The sequence below is a fragment of the Macaca nemestrina genome, chromosome 10 (assembly GCF_043159975.1).
Source record: "Macaca nemestrina isolate mMacNem1 chromosome 10, mMacNem.hap1, whole genome shotgun sequence".
Lineage (NCBI taxonomy): Eukaryota > Metazoa > Chordata > Mammalia > Primates > Cercopithecidae > Macaca > Macaca nemestrina.
Genome location: NC_092134.1, coordinates 23,036,291 through 23,056,880, shown reverse-complemented (window position 1 = coordinate 23,056,880; position 20,590 = coordinate 23,036,291). Strand labels below are relative to the sequence as shown.

Below are 20,590 nucleotides of genomic sequence, written 5' to 3'. Positions count from 1 at the left end.
CTATGTTGGCCAGGCTGGTCTTGAACTCCTGACCTCACGTGATCCACCTGCCTGGGCCTCCCAAAGTGCTGGAATTACAGGCGTGAGCCACCGTGCCCGGCCTGTATTTTATTCTGAAAGTATGAGAAGACCTTGAAAGCTATTAAGCAAGAAAGGTGACATGAGCTGATCTGAATTTTAAAAGATCACTAACTTTGAGTAGAAAATGGATGGTGTAGGGGTTGTAGAATGGAAGTAGGCAGGTCAGTTGAGGAGGTCATTGTAGAGAGATGTTAGATGATGATGGCTTAGACTGGGACAATTGAAGTAGAAATAGAGAAAAGTAGACAGCTACACGGCATTTTTTGTGGAAATAGAGTCAGTAAGACTTTCTGCAGGGTTGGGAGGAGTCACAGAAAGGGCTATTAGCGGTTACTTTCAGATTTTGTCATGAATTGAGTTAGAAAAGATTAAGGGAGAAGCAGACTTAGGTAGGGCAGGTCAAATGAAGAGTTCTGCTTTGTCCGTGTTAAGTACCAATTGGACATCCAAGAGGAATTGTCAGGTAGGAGCTACATTTATGAGTCTGGCATTCCAGAGAGAGGTCAGGGCTATAGATAAAGATAAATAAAGATTTTGGAATCAATGTATAGGTCTCACCACCCCTTTCCACTCATACCTCCATCCCTCTGTGCTCTCTTGAGTTTCCCCCAACAGTCCTTTCTCAAGCTATTTTCTTACAGCTTCACATTTCTTCCAGATCAGGGAGTCTTCCCCCATTTTGTCATTCTCTGGAAACCTCTCTGTTATGGAACCTGCCCATACCACCTTTACCCCTCAGCCTTGCAATCGTTGCTTTTCATTTATGTATGAAAACATGCAATTACCCAGAGAAACTAAAAGGGATGAGCAAGGGTGGGGGCAGATTTGGATACTAAAAGGAGCTGATGAAGCTCCTCTTCAGATTTAGGTCGGCTCTGAAGTCACTGCTAAGTGGTGGGGACGGTGGAGCCTGAAAAGAAAGTGGAATGGGGAGTTGGCACACGAGTGGGTTTGTTACTACTCTTTTTGAGGCCAAAAGGGTTTTTTGGTACCTTTCTTATGGATATCATAGTTTAAGATACCATGAAAGACGTTCAGGCAGAGCCTTTTCAAGGAAATCACCTTGCTGTGGTCTTCACAGAATCTAGTTAATAGAAGTTTTGCACTGGCTGGGTGTGGTGGCTCACTCCTGTAATCCCAGCACTTTGGGAGGCTGAGGTGGGAGGATGGCTTGAGCCCAGGAGTTCGAGACCAGCCCTGGCAATATGGTGAGATCTTGTCTCTACAGAAAACAACAATTTAAAAAAATAACTAGGCATGGTGGCACACCCCTGTAATCCCAGCTACTTGGGAAGCTATGGTGGGAGGATCGCTTGAGCCTGGGAGGTCAGTGAGCCATGATGGTGCCACTGCACTCCAGCCTGGGTGACAGAAAGAGGCCATGTCTCACACACACACAAAAAAAGTTTTATACTATGTAGGGCCAGGCACGCTGGCTCTCGCCTGTAATCCCAGCATTTTGGGAGGCCGAGGTGAGTGGATTACTTGAGGCCAGGAGTTTGAGACCAGCCTGGCCAACATGGTGAAACCCTCCCTGTCTCTACTAAAAATACAAAAAATTAGCCAGGAGTGGTGGCGGGTGTCTATAATCCCAACTGCTCAGGAGGCTGAGGCAGGAGAACCACTTGAACCTAGGAGGTGGAGGTTGCAGTGAGCTGAGATCACACCACTGCACTCCAACTTGGGCAACACAGTGAGACTCCATCTCAAAAAAAAAAAAAAAAAAGTTTTGTACTATCTAGGATGGTGGTTATAGTTGCACAACAGTGTGAATGTACTTAATGCCACTGGACTTAAACATTTTAAATGGCAATTTTATATTATGCTTTTTTTTTTTTTTTTTTTTGAGACGGAGTTTCACTTTTGTTGCCCAGGCTGGAATGCAATGGCGTGATCTTGGCTCACTGCAACCTCCACCTCCCAGGTTCAAATGATTCTCCTGCCTCAGCCTCCTGAGTGGCTGGGATTACAGGCATGCGCCACCACTCCCAGCTAGTTTTGTATTTTTAGTAGAGACAGGGTGTCTCCATGTTGGTCAGGCTGGTCTCGAACTCCTGACCTCAGGTGATCTGCCTGCCTCAGGCTCCCAAAATGCTGGGATTACAGGCGTGACACACCACGCCTGGCCTATTACGCATATTTTTACAATTAAAAAAATTTCGAAGATCTGGAAACTGAATCCTAGGACCTAGAATATTTCTCTGGCCCCCAAACTACCTCTTTTTCTGTTATAAAGGGATCCAGGACACCCAGATGCTAATCAGGAGCTCTTATGGGAGCCTAGAAAGCAGCTGCAGACTCTAGGGGTATCTTGACTTCTACCTGTGTAAGTACAGTTCTGTGTGACCGGCTAACTGGCCAGGAGACTGTGTCTCTGTTCTTGTCTGTGTAATGCTACGTAAGTACTGCCAAATTCTTGGGCATGAGGTCTCCTTGTGTCAGTATCTTGCAGACCATTTCCCCATTTGTTGATACTCATTCTTTAGTTTAATTAGAGGACAGTTGAGTGTTGTGCAGTTTTCTCCGGTTGCCCATGGTTGGGGAGGTGCACTGGCTGTGGTGATGCAAGAGCAGCAGTTATCATGTAGGATGGGCAGAAGGTCCCCAGCAGTTGAAAGCTCACAGTTGCCTCAGCTACACACTTTTCTTTTTTGAGACAGGGTCTCGCTCTGTCACCCAGGCTGGAGTGCAGTGGCATGATCATGGCTCTCTGAAGCCTCAAACTCCTGGGTTCAAGTGATCCTACCACCACAGCCTCCTGAGTAGCTGGGACTACAGGCACACACCACCATGCCCAGCTCATTTTTTATTTTTTTGTAGAGATGGGTCCCCACTATGTTGCCCAAGCTTGTTACACTTTTTAAATACTTAAGACCTGACAATATCATTTGAAACCAAATCATTCCATTTCACTCTCTTTATACCTTAAGGAAAACAGAGGCATCCTTTCATAGTCTTTGAGAGTCACAAAATTTGGGTGGCAAGAAATGAGGGTTGGCTAGACGTGGTGGCTCACACCTCTAATCCCAGCACTGTGGGAGGCCGAGGAGGGTGGATCACTTGAGGTCAGGAGTTAAAGACCAGCCTGGCCAACATGGTGAAACCCCATCTGGCCAGGCGCAGTGGCTCACGCCTATAATCCCAGCACTTTGGGAGGCCGAGGTGGGTGGATCACCTGAGATCAGGAGTTCGAAACCAGCCTGGCCAACATGGCAAAACTCTGTCTCTACTAAAAATTCAAAAATTAGCCAGGTGCGGTGGTGCACACCTGTAATCCCAGCTACTTAGGAGGCTGAGGCAGGAGAATCACTTGAAACCAGGAGGCAGAGGTTGTGGTGAGTCAAGATCACACCACTGCACTCCAGCCTCGGCAACAGAGTGAGACTCCGTCTCAAAAAAAAAAAAAAAAGAAACCCATCTGTACTAAAAATACAAAATTGCTGGGTGTGGTAGCTCATGCCTATAATCCCAGCACTTTGGGAGGCCAAGGTGGGTGGATCACCTGAGGTCAGGAGTTTGAGACCAGCCTAGCTAACATGGTGAAACCCCATCTCTACTAAAAATACAGAAATTAGCTGGATGTGGTGGTGGGCACCTGTAATCCCAGCTGCTTGGGAGGCTGAGGCAGGAGAATCACTAGAACCGGGGAGGCGGAGGTTACAGTGAGCTGAGATCACATCATTGCACTCCAGCCTGGGCAACAAGAATGAGACTCCGTCTCAAAAAAAAAAGAAAAAACAATTAACCAGGTATGGTGGCACACTCCTGTAGTCCCAGCTACTTGGGAGGCTGAGGCACGAGAATCGCTGGAACCCAGGAGACAGAGGTTGCAGTGAACCGTGATCATGCCTCTGCACTCTGGCCTGGGCAACGGAGCGAAACTCTGTCTCAAAAAAAAGAAAGAAAGAAAGAAATGAGGGTGACTGCAGAAGCCTCTCTGAGTGAAAGGGCAGTGGAGATGGCCCGCAGTGTGCGGAGCTGCTGGCGTTCATGCCGAGCCATGGGCCCTGGCAGAGCTGGTCCTGGAGGTTCAGCAGCTGCTTGGCATAAGCCACTTCAATCCCCTGGCAGTGAGTTTGGAGAATCTTTTAGCTTTGCTCCTAAAGGTAGATTCCAGGTACTCTCAGAAGAATGATAAAGGGAGGGAGAAACAGGGCAGATGAATGAGAAAAAAGCTAGAAAAAGATTTGGATTGATGCTAGAAAATAATGAGAGCTCTTTGTGGGTTTATTTATGTAAAGTAAAGTGCTAATACCTTGACTTGGCTGTTATTTAGGACCTTCCCTCCTCCCCTGATTACCTTCCAAACTGACACACACATACACCCCAGAGCAATTCAGAGCTCTGGTCTGGAAAATCTTCCCACTGAGGCGTCAGTGGCTTGCCCTGTGATGACAGGTTTAATGATTTTCTATCTCTGCATTCCACTGGGACCACCTACCCAGAGGCCACGCCCTACTGACCGGGTTAGCCAGAGCCTGAGACTAAGCGTGAGCACACAGAAGGCAGTACCAGTGCAGGTGCCAGGAGAGCTGCATTTTGCTTTGAGTGAAACGCTCTGGTTGGCTGTGTGGCCATGTCCATGTTGCTTGCCCTCTCTGTAATTCAGAGTCCCAAGTTATAAAATGGGACTGATGGTTCTTGTCTCCTAGAAATGTGATGAGAACAGAGTAAATTATTGGTCTTCTGCTTTTTTTTTTTTAGGTAGGATTTCCTAGGCTCTGTTATACCAGAGAAGAAAATGTCCTTAGAAGACATTTAATCAGAGAATAAACAGAGAGAAGTCAAACTTGCTCACAACCTGCCTTGTAGTCTCTTACATGTCTCCTTCCAGAGAAGTCCAAGGGAATCTTCAGTAATTTCTGGCCAGCAACCTGGAGTAGGAGGTGGAGGTGATGTATTTTTCTTTCTTCCAGTTTCCGTTTCCAGTCTAATCTCTCTTTGAGTGACACTGATTGGGGTGGGCCAAGGGTCATGGGTGAAAACAACGTCCCCACTGCCTTTTGGATAATGCACCCATCAGCCTGCCCTCTCCGTGGGCAAAGCCCCAGCCTTTGTATTGATGTGTGTTTGATTGTTTAAAGGCTGCCCCGCTGGCTCAGTGCCCCCTACTGGTCTCTATCTGCAGCAAAGAGCACACAGCCAGAGAGCAGCAGTCACTGAGGGCCAGGGCCAGGGCATCACCAGGCTTCCCAGTCACCTGCCTGCAGTGCCCAGGAACTCACTGTCAACTCCTTGTCCTTATGAAAGTTCCTCGGGTTCTCCTTTTCATGATTGTATTAATCTCCTGTTGTAACAAATCACCACAAATCCAGTGGCTTAAAACAACATGAATGCATGATCTTCCATTTCTGGAGGCCAGAAGTGCAAAGTGGGTCTCACAAGGCTAAAATCAAGGTGCTGGCTTGGCCGTGTTCCTTCTGGAGGCTCTAGAGGAGGAGCCATTTCCTTTTCTTTCCCAGCTTCTAGGGGCTGCCCATATTCCTTGGCTTATGGCCTCTTCCTCGTCTTCAAAACAGGCTCCAGCCTGTTTCCATCATCTCGTGTCCTCCCCAACTCTGACCCTCCTGCTTTCTTCCTGTAGGAACCTTATATTAAGTTGGGCCCCAGCCCTGTCTGTTCTTGGGTTTCTAAGGATTTCTCAGGAACGGGAGTGCCGTTCCTTGTCAGCTGGGAGCCAGTGGGATAAGTGCATTGATTAGGAAGTTTCCTGAGGACAGGAGGCACCCAACCTTACAGGCCTTTGACACCCTCCCCCACAAAGCAGTTGATGACCAGTGAGAGGATAGAGAGTCCAGAAATAAAAAGAAGCAGGACCCCATACGTCTGGATTATAAGAAACTCAATTGATAAGGGTGAGAGCAGGCAAACTGGCTGACGTCACACACAAACAGCCTGATCGACAACCTTCTCCCTTGCCCCAATTCTGGAATCACTTCACCAAAGGGACACCATGCTTTCCATCTCTTAATGCCTTTATTTTTAGTTTGGGGTATTTTCTATTGTTTGAAGGTTGCCTTGCAACCCGTTCGCCTGGAGGGTTTAAACAATATAGAGTTTCTTTGCTGAGCAGCAACAGTAGCCAAGAGAGACTGAATATAAACTTTTAAGTCTATTTTCTCAGAGTTTCTCCATCAGGAATGGTTTTAAACAGAAGAGCGCACGCCCCCGGCTTGCCTCTCCCTGGGGGAGGGGAGAAGGGTGGCTGATGGAGAACATTTTGTGTTCTCTTATCTTTCATCCTAGTGGAAGGGGATAAGCACCAGAATAGGAAAACAAAATATCTGGCTATTAATATACCCTAAGTCCTCCAGCACATGGATTGGGTTTGTTTATTTGTGAAAGGGAAGGATGCTTTTCTCTGACCTTCGTAAGCGCTCCTGCCAGCTGGGAGGGACCTGACAGAGGGGGTGCCCTCCATAAGGTGAAGGGGCCAGGGGACCAGGGCCTAGCTTCCTAGGAAAAGAGAAAACCCTCAGACTTTTCTCAAGAAAAGTAGGTTTTCAGGATCAGCCTGCTTCAAGCCCCAGCAGTGTCATCCAGGAAAAAAAAAAAAGAGAGAGAAAGAGAGAGAGCAAGCAGGAGGATTTCTCACACAAGAGCCAGAGTGTCCCCACCTCCCCACCAGACGTGTATCTCTGTCACCCTGTTTGTACCTAACCTGGGGAACCAGAGAACTGGGCAGCCTTGCCAGAAGAAAGAACACACAGGTTCCTCAAGACACCCACTTATATGGCAGTGAGCAAGGCTAAAAAAGGAGTGCTCCCCTGCCCCAGAGGACAAAGGCTGGCAAGAGGAAGGCATGCAACACCGCCCAGCTCAGGCTCTGCACCGTCCTTCTGTTTTCCTCAGACCCTGTAAGTGGTTTGAACCAAGGAGTGCCCCAGGGTAGGTCATCGTTTTCTGAGTGGCTAGTTAATGATAAGCTTTCCACTGGGAAGGAGCCAGAAGGAAAGAGGCTTCCTCAGGGGGCAGGAGCAGGCAAGGCCTACAAACCCCACACCTGCTGTGTCATGTCAGAGGTGCCAGAGCACCCTTTGACTGCCTGAAGAGGTCTCGGCTTGCCACCCACCAAGGTCAGGTCGCCTCAGGTCCCCGGGGAGGTTTGACTAGCCAAGAGCCCCAGGCAGAGGCACCACGAGAGGAGAGCAGCATTGGCAGGGCCTGCCCTCTCCCAGAGCAAACAGGGACAAAGGTTGGTGTACTCATGGCTACCTCTCCCATCCTGCCTGTGCCTGCCCGCCACGCCAGATACTCCAGGTTGTCCCGGCATTGCTACATTAGGCAGGAATCTGTCATCTCTGCCTGCTGGGTCACTCATTACCCCAGATCCAATTCCCAGGCAGCGAAAGTTGGGGCATCAGAGCAGCAGAGAAGGCTTTGGCATTCGGGAGCTTTAAAACAGAAAAGCCGTCGTGTCTGTACCTGTTCAGTGGGGAGCCAAAGGTGTTTATTGTGCATGTTATGATGCTATCATGAAAGTATGCATGAGAGGAAATAATTTGTAAGCTTGCTCCCCTGCCTGTCTGGAAAAGTGGGGCCCTCTGTGTAAACCCCAGCTCTGCAGGCATTCTGAGAGCTTGAACGTTCCTTGTGACTATTTCTTATACATTTCACTGCCACTCCAGTGTGTTTGAATTTGTCTCTGCGCCAGCAGGTCGGAGTACCCATTGGGATTCTCTGTGAGAATTCAAACAAGTTGGAGGCTGCTGAGGTTGCCAAGTGCGACCAGGTCTGGCACAGACTTGGCATGAGAGAGAGCAGGAGCAAGAAGGCTTGGACATCATGAATCACTGAAGCCCTGGCCCATAGCCTTCTTGTTTGGGATTAGTATAGAAGTATTGTTTCTCCTTTTTTATACCTGACAATGGCCTTCAGCCGCTGAAATGATGATATTTATCGAGGTAGTAGTATACTAAGAACTCTGAATGGATGATCTCATTTACCTCCCACCTCAAACCTATGCTCAGAGATACAGATGAGGACCCATGCTCAGATACTTTGAGTAACATGCTTAAGGTGACCTCCGACATACATCTGCAGTTATTTTGTTTGTTTGTTTATTCGTTTGAGATGGAGTCTCTCTCTGTTGCCCAGGCTGGAAGGCAGTGGTGCAATCTCGGCTTGCTACAAACTCCGCCTCCCGGGTTCAAGCAATTCTCCTGGCTCAGCCTCCTGAGTAGCTGGGATTACAGGCACGCACCACCATGCCTGGCTAATTTTTGTATTTTTAGTGGCGACGGGGTTTCACCATGTTGACCAGGCTGGTCTCAAACTCCTGGCCTCAAGTGATCCACCCACCTCAGCTCCCAAAGTGCTGGGACTGCAAACATGAACCACCTTGCCTGGCCTCATCTGCAGATATGACTCGCTAGCACCCTATTCTGAAAGGAGAGGAAGAAAGAAGATGAGGATAAGTATTTCTGAGGGCTGTAGTTGTGTACTGGTTTCTTAGAAGCTAGGGCCCTCCTGATTTATATTCCATGGGGCCGTCTGAGGAAGTTGTTTAGCTTTTGAGGTGATAGATGAGGGCTGGGTCACTTCTGTTTGCAGAGCGTGGGCTGAAGGGTAAGTCAGGACATTTCTCCTCTGGTCCCCATCAGGGACTCACAGGCTGACTCCTGTGGCTGTGTTTATATCATCATTTTTAAGGCATCGGTACCAGCATAGCAGCTCTAAGCTCCCTCTTCCTTTTGCTGTCCTCCATGTGGAAAGAAGCCAAACAGGAGAACTTCCCCAACCATTTCCCCTCGGTGCAGCTGGTACCAGCTTGAAACCTAAGACACATAGCACTGCAGCCCGGCCGAAGCGTGGCTAATCCGTGTTTCTTTAGACACAGCAGGAAGCTGCTCTGTGGCCTGGTGTCAGGAACCATCTCAGGGCCCATGGCTGTTTTGCTTCCTTGGTTTGACCCCAACGGGTCAGCTGGCAGGTGAAGCCCATCAATACTGACTCTGTAGACGGGGACTGTCAGTAGCAGCTTATGGAAGACAGGGAAGAGGATGTCTGGGATTTGAGTCTTTTACTCAGGGCCTTTTCTGGAAAAGCAGTCTCTTTGGAAAAGGAGGATGATAGATGTGTGGCCGTGAGAGGGAAGTGTCAGTCCAGTGCTGTGTCCCATCCTGACAGGTGGCCTCCAGTTGCCATCAGTGCCCTTCGCCATGCCTTCATCCTGGGGGTGGCCTGCAGTGTTGGTAGGGGACCCTGCCTTTCCTGGCCATCCCCATAGGCCACAGGCCCCTCCAGTCTGCTGCTCCTGCATGGTGCCCAGAGCCTGGTTCCACGCTGCCAGGCACCTCTGTCCGTCACATCGGCTGCACACATCAGCTCTGCCCCGCTCTGTGTTTCTGAATTATTCTCACTGGCAACCAGCACCAGCTTTGCCCTCCCAGTGTCCTGATATCCTCTGGTTAATAAGCAACTCACATAAAGACACCAAGAGCTGTTGCAAGTGGTAGAGAAAAGCCGCAGCTCTCTGAATACAGTCCAAGAAGCCCTGGACTTGGCCCAAGAACTTGGTGGCTGTTTCTGTTCTCTGCCCCTTGGTAGCCTTCCTCATGGGGTATAGAAGGGAGAGAAGCTTGAATCCTCACTGTGAGGCATAAAAGACTACAAGGCAGTGAGGGGCTTATTAGTCAACAAGAGACTCTTGTTGAAGCCGAGGACCCTTCCTGGAGGAGTCCTCTTTTCTAAAAGAAAACAAATTCCTGCCCTTTATTCTTTCTTATTTATTTATTTTTTTTTTTTGGAGACGGAGTCTCGCTCTGTCGCCCAGGCTGGAGTGCAGTGGCCGGATCTCAGCTCACTGCAAGCTCCGCCTCCCGGGTCTACGCCATTCTCCTGCCTCAGCCTCCCGAGTAGCTGGGACTACAGGCGCCCGCCACCTCGCCCGGCTAGTTTTTTGTATTTTTTAGTAGAGACGGGGTTTCACTGTGTTAGCCAGGATGGTCTCGATCTCCTGACCTCGTGATCCGCCCGTCTCGGCCTCCCAAAGTGCTGGGATTACAGGCTTGAGCCACCGCGCCCGGCCTATTCTTTCAAATCTACTTCTAGAAAAGTCTTAGGGTTCCTGTTAATTCAAACACCCATCTCCCACCTTCCCTCTCTCCTGTCTCTATGAGCAGCCTGGGTGGCACACTTCCTACCCACCCGCTCACTCCCTCCATCTCCTATCCTGTTTTATCCCCTGGGGTTTGGAGATGTCCCTGTGGAAGGGGACAGTGGGGAGTGTGTGCCAGATCTCCCCCGCCCATTGTCACCTTGGTCTGAATCCAACCCCACAAGGGGAGCTGGAGCCATCTCCCTGGGCCTGCCCATTGTCAAGGTCCTGGTCACCTTTGAAGCCTCCTGCAGGGATCCCCAGTGCCAATGGAGCCTTTTCCGAAGCCCAGTAGCATGACATTTTAGACTTGGAAATCCCTAGACAAATAAATCTCACTTAATCCTCACCAAGTTGGCCCCCAGTGGAGACAATTGCTTAGCCAAGTTTATCAGGTACCACTAGTTCTTGCAGCAAACATTCCTTCTGTTCCAGGCATTGTGCTCGGGTTGGCAATACAGGATAAACAAGACAAGGTCCCTGTCCTTGCTGAGCAACCAGACCATCAGAAGAGACACACATAAAACAGAGGGGCCTGCTCATTTTGCATGCCTCGTACCCAACATTTCTCCACTCTCCCAGGCTCTCTAAGTCCCTATCTCTTGCCATTTCCCAGCTCTGTAATGTAAATGGTTTACTGTATGCCTCAGGCTCCTCATCTGTAAAATGGGGTTATTAATAGTATACCTCGCCCGGGGGCAGTGGCTCATGCCTGTAATCTCAGCACTTTGGGAGGCAGAGGTGGGCAGATCATGAGGTCAGGAGTTGGAGACCAGCCTGACCAACATGGTGAAACCCCCTCTACTAAAAATACAAAAATTAACTGGGCATGGTGGCGCGTGCCTGTAATCCCAGCTACTCAGGAGGCTGAGGCAAGAGAATCACTTGAACCCAGGAGGCAGAGGTTGCAGTGAGTCAAGATCATGCTACTACACTCCAGCATGGGCAACAGAGCGAGACTCCATCCGAAAAAAAATAAAAATAATAGTATCTACCTCATAGAAGCGCTGTGAGGATTTAATGAGATACTGTATTTTAAGGCACATAGTGCCTGGTGAGTAGGGCTAAGTCAGCATTGGCTGCTGTTATTTTCTCCTGAGGATAATATTTGCCAGGGAGAGCAGTGGAATCAGGCAGAACTAGACTGCAATCCTGTTTCCCCACACATTAACAACTGTATTCTTTTGGGCAAAACAATCTCTCAGCATCAGCATCGTAGGTAAAGACAAACTACTTCATAGGAATAAATTCAGGCCGGCCAATCACGGTGGCTCACACCTGTAATCCCAGCACTTTGGGAAGCTGAGGCGATTGGATCACTTGAGGTCAGGAGTTTGAGATGAAGCTGGCCAACATGGTGAAACCCCGTCTCTACTAAAAATACAAAAATTTGCCGGATGTGGTGGCACATTCCTGTAATCCCAGCTACTTGGGAGACTGAGGTAGAAGAATTGCTTGAACCCGGGAGGCGGAGGCTTCAGTGAGCTGAGATTGTGCCACAGCACTCCAGCCTGGGTGACAGAGCGAGACCCTATCTCAAAACAAACCAAACCAAACAAACAAGCAAAAAAGAAGAAATTCAGGTTGAGCACATTGGCTCACACCTATAGTCCCAGTACTTTGAGAAGCTGAGGCAGGGGGATCGATTGAGCCCAGGAGTTTGAGACCAGCCTAGGCAACATGGTGAAACCTCATCTCTAAAAAAAGTACAAAAATTAGCTGGGCATGGTGGTGAGTGCCTGTAGTCCCATCTACTCGGGAGGCTGAGGCAGGAGGATCACTTGAATCCAGGAGGCAGAGGGTTGCAGTGAGCCGAGATTGTGCCTCTGCACTCCAGCCTCAGCAACAGAGCAAGACTCTGTCTCACAAAAAAAAAAATAGACCAGGCGCGGTGGCTCACGCCTGTAATCCCAGCACTTTGGGAGGCCAAGGCAGGCGGATCACGAGGTCAGGAGATTGAGACCATCCTGGCTAACACGGCAAACCCCCGTCTCTACTAAAAAATACAAAAAATTAGCCGGGGGAGGTGGCGGGCACCTGTAGCCCCACTACTCAGAAGGCTGAGGCAGGAGAATGGCATGAACCCGGGAGACGGAGCTTGCAGTGAGCCAAGATCGTGCCACTGCACTACAGCCTGGGCGACAGAGCGAGACTCCGCCTCAAAAAAAAAAAAAAAAAGAATAAATTCAGGCCAAGTGTGGTGGCCTGAACTCAGGAGTTCAAAACCAGTCTGGGCAACATAGCAAGACCTCATCTCTACTAAAAAAAAAAAAAAAAAAATTAGCTGAGTGTGATGGTGTGTACCTATGGTCCCAGCTACTTGGGAGGCTGAGGTGGGAGGATCACCTGAGTCTGGGAGGTTGAGGCTGCAGCCGTGATTGTGCCACTACAGCCTGGGCAACAGAGTAAGACCCTGTCTCAAAAAAAAAGAAAAAAGGAAAAACAGAATACATTCGCTGTTCTATGTGAATATGTGAAAGTACCAAACACATAGCAAAAGCTCAGTGCATGCAGCCTCCTGGGACTTTTTGAGGCTCTGAGGACCCAAGCCGCCAGGAAAGCAGAGGAGACTCAGAATCCAGTGCCCCCCCAAGTTAGTCCCAGAAGGTGGACCCTCCCTGATTCGGTCTTCATTCTCCCAGAGAAGTGTGTTCGTGATCAACTGTGTCCCCTCCCTCTGTCCTTTGTGCCTCTGTACTAAGTACCAGGAGGCCCTCGTCCTGTCCACACTCAGCCATCGCTCTGCCGGAGATACACATGCAGCTCCTCTAATCTTTCCCCGCAGCTCAGCCACCCCACTCCCCTCACCCCCATTCCATCTCTTGTTCCCCTTGCTCCTTAATCAAATTAAGGGAAAGAAGAGGATTTAGATAGGGTTGCTAAATATATTTCTGTTCAGGGGAGGGAGAAAAAGAGAAGAGTTTGGAGGAGGAGATAGAGTGTGAAATTCCTTAATGGAATGTGCTCTGAGAGCCTACTTTCTCCAGAATAAGCCATGCAATCACCTATCTGGATAGAGTTTTCTCTTTGGCAAAGTGCTTTCACATACATTATCTCATTAAGATATGGGCCGGGGTGGCAGAGTGCCCACTCCCCGGAAAGGTCTGCCGAGGCCATTGGGCCTCGTGAGTTGGCCTGACCCTGGTCTATATATTTCACAGGACACCCTGGCCCCAAAGGGGTGACTCGGCTTTCTGTGGAGCTTGACACCAGCAGCCGGGCCGCTCACGTCTGGAGGTCACGGTTTCCCTCTGTGTGTTCTCCCGCCAGCAGATTCTAGATCTTTTTTAAAGTTTTACTTTTGAAAAACCAGAAGAGTGCTTATTTTAGAAATCTTTGAAAATACATTAAAGAATAAAGGACAAGAATCATTCATAATCTACAATTTAACTACTGGTAGTATTTGGGGCAAAACAATCTCTTTGTTTTTGAAATATACGCATATATTCATGCACATGTATGTAGGTTGGAAGATGGGGTTATAGGCACACACATTGTATCTTGCTTTTCTATTTAATTCATTATTTTTGTGTTCCAGTTCATAAAAAATTCTTCTGAAATGTTATTTTAAAATAGCATGAATTGGCCGGGCGTGGTGGCTCAAGCCTGTAATCCCAGCACTTTGGGAGGCCGAGACGGGTGGATCACGAGGTCAGGAGATCAAGACCATCCTGGCTAACACGGTGAAACCCTGTCTCTACTAAAAAAATACAAAAAACTAGCCGGGCGAGGTGGCGGGCGCCTGTAGTCCCAGCTACTCAGGAGGCTGAGGCAGGAGAATGGCAGGAACCCGGGAGGCGGAGCTTGCAGTGAGCTGAGATCCGGCCACTGCACTCCAGCCTGGGCGACAGAGCGAGACTCCGTCTCAAAAAAAAAATAAAATAAATAAAATAAAATAAAATAAAATAAAATAAAATAAAATAGCATGAATTACAAGGGCCGGGCACAGTAGCTCATCTCCATAATCCTAGCACTTTGGGAGGCCAAGGCGGGCAGATCACCTGAGGTCAGGAGTTCAAGACCAGCCTGGACAACATGGTGAAACCCCGTCTCTACTAAAAATATAAAAATTAGCCAGGCGTGGTGGCATGTGCCTGTAGTTCCACCTACTTGGTAGGCTGAAGCAGGAGAATCGCTTATACCCGAGAGGCAGAGTTGCAGTGAGCCAAGATTGTGGCACTGCACTCCAGCCTGGGCAACAGAATGAGACTCTGTCTCAAAAAAAAAAAAAATTACCTGGGCATGGTGGCACACGCCTGTAATTCCACCTACTTGGGATGCTGAGGCACAAGAATCACTTGAACTAGGGAGGTAGAGGTTGTAGTGCGCCGAGATCATGCCACTGCACTCCAACCTGGGTGACTGAGTAAGATTCTGTCTCAAAAAAAAAAAAAAAAAAAAAAAAAGCACGAACTGGGATATTTGTCATTATCAAAAATTATACATGTCCATTGCTTGCTTGCTTGCTTTTTTTTTTTTTTGAGACGGAGTTTTGCTCTTGTCGCCCAAGTGGAGTGCAATGGCGCGATCTCAGCTCACTGCAACCTCCACCTCTCAGGTTCAAGTGATTCTCCTGCCTCAGACTCCCAAGTAGCATTGAGCACCTGGCCCAATGACTTTTTTTTTTTGGAAACAATGTCTTGCTCTAATCCTCATTAGAATCATTCCTAGAAGTGAAATTACTGAGTCATTCTTTTTAAAGTATCAGTCCAGGTTATCACGTGACTTTCCAGAAAGCCACACCTGCCACCATGCCCAGCTAATTTTTATATTTTTTAGTAGAGACACGGTTTCATCATGTTGGCCAGACTGGTCTCAAACTCCTGACCTCAGGTGATCCACCCGCCTCGGCCTCCCAAAGTGCTGGGATTACAGGTGCAAGCCACCGTGCCTGGCCACATGTCCATTATTAAATAATCATTGCTCATATTTATCTACTCTTTTTTGTTGTTGTTTTGAGACAGGGTCAAGTGTAGTGGCATGGTCACAGCTCATTGGAGCCTCAACCTCCTGGGTTCAAGTGATTCTCCTGCCTCAGCCTCCCGAGTAGCTGGGACCACAGACATACACCACCACACCCAGATAATTTTGGTATTTTTTTGCAGAGACAGGGTTTTGCCATGTTGCCCAGGCTGGTATTGAACTCCTGGCCTCAAGCAATTTGCCCACCTCAGCCGCCCAAAGTGCTAGGATTACAGGCATGAACCACCATGCCCAGCCTTACCTAGTTGTATAATAAACCAGGAACTCTCTGCTAAGCAGTTTACGTAGATTATCACGTGTGATTCTCACAGCAACCCTCCAAGGTAGATCTCCTGGCTTCAAGTGACCTCCCCCCTCAGCCTCTCAAGTGCTGAGATTACAGGCGTGAGCCAGCACACCTGGCCCAATTTTTTTTTTTTTTGGAAACAATGTCTTGCTCTGCCCAGGCTAAAGTGCAGTGGTGCAGTCACGGCTCACTGCAGCCTCAAGCTCCTGGGCTCAAACAGTCCTCTCACCCTTAGCCTCCTGAGTGGCTGGGACTACAGATGTGTGCTAACATGCTCGGAAGTCTAATTTTTTGTACAGACAGAGTCCCACCATGTTGCCTAGACTAGTCTCAAACTCGTGGGTTCAAGCAATCCTCCCACCTTAGCCTCCCAAAATGCTGGGGTTACAGCCCCAATGACCATTTTTAATGACTCCATAGTAGTCTCCAGTATGGACTTAGTGTGATGAACAGTTAAAGTTGTTGGACATTTAAGGTTTTTTCTTTTGCTATGATCATGAAGTAATGAGCATTTTTGCATAAAACATCTTTGTTCTTATCTCTTGTCATTTCTTTCTTTTTTTTTTTTTTTGAGACTGAGTTTCATTCTTGTTGCCCAGGCTGGAGTGCAATGGCATGATCTCAGCTCACCACAACCTCTGCCTCCCGAGTTCAAGCGATTATCCTGCCTCAGCCTCCCGAGTAGCTGGGATTACAGGCATGTGCCACCATGCCGGGCTAATTTTGTATCTTTAGTAGAGACGGGGTTTCTCCATGTTGGTCAGGCTGGTCTCGAACTCCTGACCTCAGGTGATCTGCCCGCCTCAGCCTCCCAAAGTGCTGGGATTACAGGCATGAACCACTGCGCCCGGCTTGTCATTTCATTAGAATCATTCCTATAAGTGAAATTACTGAGTCATTCTTTTTAAAGTATCATTACGGGTTATCAAGTGACTTTCCAGAAAGCCAGCACACAATCCCACCAGCACGTGGAAGAGAAGGCTCTGTTTAAAAACAATTCCGAGAGGAGCGCATGCATAGTATGTGTGGTTGGGGAAGTCATGTGGTCGTCAGAGTGGAAGCAGGAGTGAGAGGGTCCAGCAGAAGAAAACATGGCTGCCAAAGTGTTTGAGTCCATTGGCAAGTTTGGTCTGGCCTTAGCTGTTACAGGAGGCGTGGTGAACTCTGCCTCATATAATGTGGATGCTTGGCACAGAGCTGTCATCTTGGACCGGTTCCATGGAGTACAGGACATTGTGGTAGGGAAAGGGACTCACTTTCTCATCCCATGGATACAGAAACCAATTATCTTTGACTGCCGTTCTCGACCACGTCATGTGCCAGTCATCACTGGTAGCAAAGATTTACAGAATGTCAACTTCACACTGCGCATCCTCTTCCCGCCAGTCACTAGCCAGCTTCCTCGCATCTTCACCAGCATCGGAGAGGACTATGATGAGCGTGTGCTGCCGTCCATCACGACCGAGATCTTCAAGTCAGTGGTGGCTCGCTTTGATGCTGGAGAACTCATCACCCAGAGAGAGCTGGTCTCCAGGCAGGTGAGCGACGATCTTACAGAGTGAGCAGCCACCTTTGGGCTTATCCTGGATGACATGTCCTTGACACATCTACCTTCGGGAAGGAGTTCACAGAAGCGGTGGAAGCCAAACAGGTGGCTCAGCAGGAAGCAGAGAGGGCCAGATTTGTGGTGGAAAAGGCTGAGCAGCAGAAAAAGGCAGCCATCATCCCTGCTGAGGGCGACTCCAAGGCAGCTGAGCTGATTGCCAACTCACTGGCTACCGCAGGGGACGGCCTGATCGAGCTGCGCAAGCTGGAAGCCGCGGAGGACATTGCATACCAGCTCTCACGTTCTCGGAACATCACCTACCTGCCGGCGGGGCAGTCCGTGCTCCTCCAGCTGCCCCAGTGAGGGCCCACCCTTCCTGCACCTCCGTGGGTTGACTGGGCCATAGCCCCGATGATTCTTAACACCGCCTTCCTTCTGCCCTCACCCCAGAAATCACTGTGAAATTTCATGATTGGCTTAAAGTGAAGGAAATAAAGGTAAAATCACTTCAGAAAAAGAAAAAATTCCATTTGATAGGTGGGAATCCTATCTCTTTGAGTTGATTTACATTTTCTTGATTACTAGTGGGGTTGAAAATTTTTTTTTTTTTTTTTTTTTTTTTGAGATGGAGTCTCGCTCTGTCGCCCAGGCTGGAGTGCAGTGGCCGGATCTCAGCTCACTGCAAGCTCCACCTCCCGGGTTTACGCCATTCTCCTGCCTCAGCCTCCGAAGTAGCTGGGACTACAGGCGCCCGCCACCTCGCCCGGCTAGCTTTTTGTATTTTTTTTTTTAGTAGAGACAGGGTTTCACCGTGTTAGCCAGGATGGTCTCGATCTCCTGACCTCGTGATCCGCCCGTCTCGGCCTCCCAAAGTGCTGGGATTACAGGCTTGAGCCACCGCGCCCGGCCGGGGTTGAATTTTTATTTCATGCATGTATTAGGCAGTTGTAGATCCATGAGTAATTATCACAGAGAGCAATGTCATCATTCCTGTTAGCACTTGTGTGTGTGTGTGTGTATGTGTGTGTGTGTGCGTGTGTTGATTTTTAGTTTCTCTGTTTTTATTTTCTTTTGAGATGGAGTCTTGCTCTGTCACCCAAGTTGGAATGCAGTGGCATAATCTTGGCTCACTGCAGCCTCCACCTTCCAGGTTCAAGCAATTCTCCTGCCTCAGCCTCCTAAGTAGCTGGGATTACAGGGATACGCCACCACACCCAGCTAATTTTTGTATTTTTAGTAGAGATGGTGTTTTGCCACATTGGCCGGGCTGGTCTTGAACTCCTGACCTCAGGTGGTCCGCCCACCTCGGCCTCCCAAAGTGCTGGGATTACAGGGATGAGTCACCACACCCAGTCCTAAGTTTCAGTCTGGATGAGGCTACTTTAGGGGTGCATCATGGAGGGGAAGAATGTTTTCAGATTCAGCATTTCCCACAGAACCTTAGTCTTAATGAGGACTGTGTCCCTGTGGCACCTCCTTCCTCCCTCTCACCCGCAACCACACTGTGTGGCTCTTGCAGAATTGCCCCACCTCAGAGGAAAGGTCAGAGATTGAGATTTTCCTTAAACGGAAGCTCAAATGTGCACTGTCAGGCTGTCCTGGAGATAGTACAGTTTTATTCAGGAAGTACCAAGCCAAGCCAGCCGGCCCATGCCCTCTGCTTTCTCTTCTCAGGACACTTACATTCCTTTTTTCTCAGGGGAAGTGAGAGTGGGACGGGGGCCAGAAGAAGAAACTCGCTTCCCCATGAGGCCTGTGGCGGAGGCAGCATGGACTTCCCTGCTGAGCTTCTGACTGGGCTCCCCTGACCGAGGAGCCCTGGGGTCCTTGGAGCCAGCGAGGAATGCACTTTCATCTCCAGGAGGTTACACAATCACCTTCGTGTGCCTGGAGCATCAGGAGGGCAGAAGGTGTAGCCCTCGAGCTGAGGAGAAGCAGGTGCTGGCTGGTTAGTCACTGCACCCTCACTGCTGGCCCCAGCTGCCATCCGGATGGACGGTGCCTACTCCTTTGGGGTGGGGCTCCTGCCCCACTGCACTGCAGTTACCCCGTCCTGCCAGCTGCTCCAGGAACACTGAATGCATCCTTCCCAGGCTTCCCATCAGCTTGCACTTCTCCCTGTCACTGAAGAACTTGGTACTCTCCCTTCTAGGGACTCTCTCCCAGGCCAAATTCACTCCCATTTCCCTGCTTCCTCCACTTAAGATCTTTCTTTCTCTTGGATCTTTGGCCCATATACTGGACATTCAGTTCTGTTGCCCAGGATGGAGTACAGTGGTGTGATCTCAGCTCACTGCAGCCTCCATCTTGTGGGTTCAAGCTATTCTCATGCCTCAGCCTCCCAAGTAGCTGGGATTACAGGCATGCACCACACCTGTCTAATTTTTGTATTTTTAGTAGACACAGGGTTTCGCATTGTTTGCGAAGTGGGTCTTGAACTCCTGGCCCCAGGTGATCCACCCACTTCAGCCTTGTAAAGTGCTGGGATTACAGGCGTGAGCCACCGCGCCCGGCCTGGACATTCAGTTCTATCAGATCTTCCCTGAGTGGAAGCGGAGGGCACTTCAAATCCCTGCAGGTTGGGAAAATGGAGAAGGTGGAAGCCGGCCTCAGGAATGGACAGGAGAACATTTCCTCAGCCCTTGGACTCCTGAGTGTCTTACAGCAGGATCGTGTTTTCAACTCTGTCCTCTACTAGTAGAGTCCCCTTTCAGAAGGCCCCCTTCTGTTCTTGTGGGGTGTCCCAGCCCAAGATGGGGTGGGGCGGGGTGGGTGTTCCACTCCATGAAAAGGTTGGCCATGTGAAGGAACGGGAATGATGAGGTGTGGCAGGAAGCTAAAGGTGGCCCTCCACTTTTGCTGACAGAGCTTCAGTGGCCTCAAAGACAAGCATCAGCCGGGCATGGTGACTCACGCCTGTAATCCCAGCACTTTGGGAGGCCAAGGCGGGTGGATCACCAGGTCAGGAGTTCCAGACCAACCTGATCAACTTGGTGAAACCCTGTCTCTACTAAAAATACAAAAATTAGATGGGCGTGGTGGCACATGCCTGTAATCCTAGCTACTCAGGAGGCTGAGGCAGGAGAATCACTTGAACCTGGGAGGAGGAGGTTGCACTGAGCCGAGATCACGTGACTGCACTGCAGCCTGGGCAACATGAGTGAAATTCCATCTCAAAAAAAAAAAAAAACAAAACAAAAATATCCCAGCACTTTGGGAGGCCGAGACGGGCGGATCATGAGGTCAGGAGATCGAGACCATCCTGGCTAACATGATGAAACCCCGTCTCTACTAAAAAAAAAAAAATACAAAAAACTAGCCGGGCGAGGTGGCGGGTGCCTATAGTCCCAGCTACTCGGGAGGCTGAGGCAGGAGAATGGTGGAAACCCGGGAGGCGGAGCTTGCAGTGAGCTGAGATCCGGCCACTGCACTCAAGCCTGGGCGACAGAGTGAGACTCCGTCTCAAAAAAAATAAAATAAAATAAAATAATAAATAAATAAATAAATAAATAAATAAATAAGCATCCAAGGACATTTGCCGGGTAGAGAAGCAGCTAGGGTTAGAGAAACAGATGTAGAAGCCCCTTTAGGGTCA

General features: G+C 49.2%; 1 protein-coding gene and 1 pseudogene across 13 annotated transcripts in view; both read left to right on the top strand.

Moving 5' to 3' along the window:
- Positions 1-20,590, top strand: part of LOC105493429 (intraflagellar transport 81) — a 187,213-nt gene that overhangs the window by 157,556 nt on the left and 9,067 nt on the right. For 9 of the 13 annotated variants that reach the window (XR_011608848.1, XR_011608846.1, XM_071071129.1 and 6 more), the window contains one exon: positions 4,786-5,216. The exons of 1 other annotated variant lie outside the window; for it this stretch is intronic. Coding sequence is in view for 8 of the 12 variants with exons in the window: in XM_071071129.1 (XP_070927230.1) it covers positions 4,786-4,854 (69 nt within the window). In the remaining 4 variants the exon portion in view is untranslated. Of the gene's footprint in view, positions 1-2,317; positions 3,146-4,785; positions 5,217-20,590 lie in introns of those variants that run through there. 3 more of the 13 variants (XR_011608847.1, XR_011608845.1, XM_071071132.1) reach the window with 3 other exon arrangements.
- Positions 14,106-17,577, top strand: LOC105493430 (prohibitin 1 pseudogene; annotated as a pseudogene).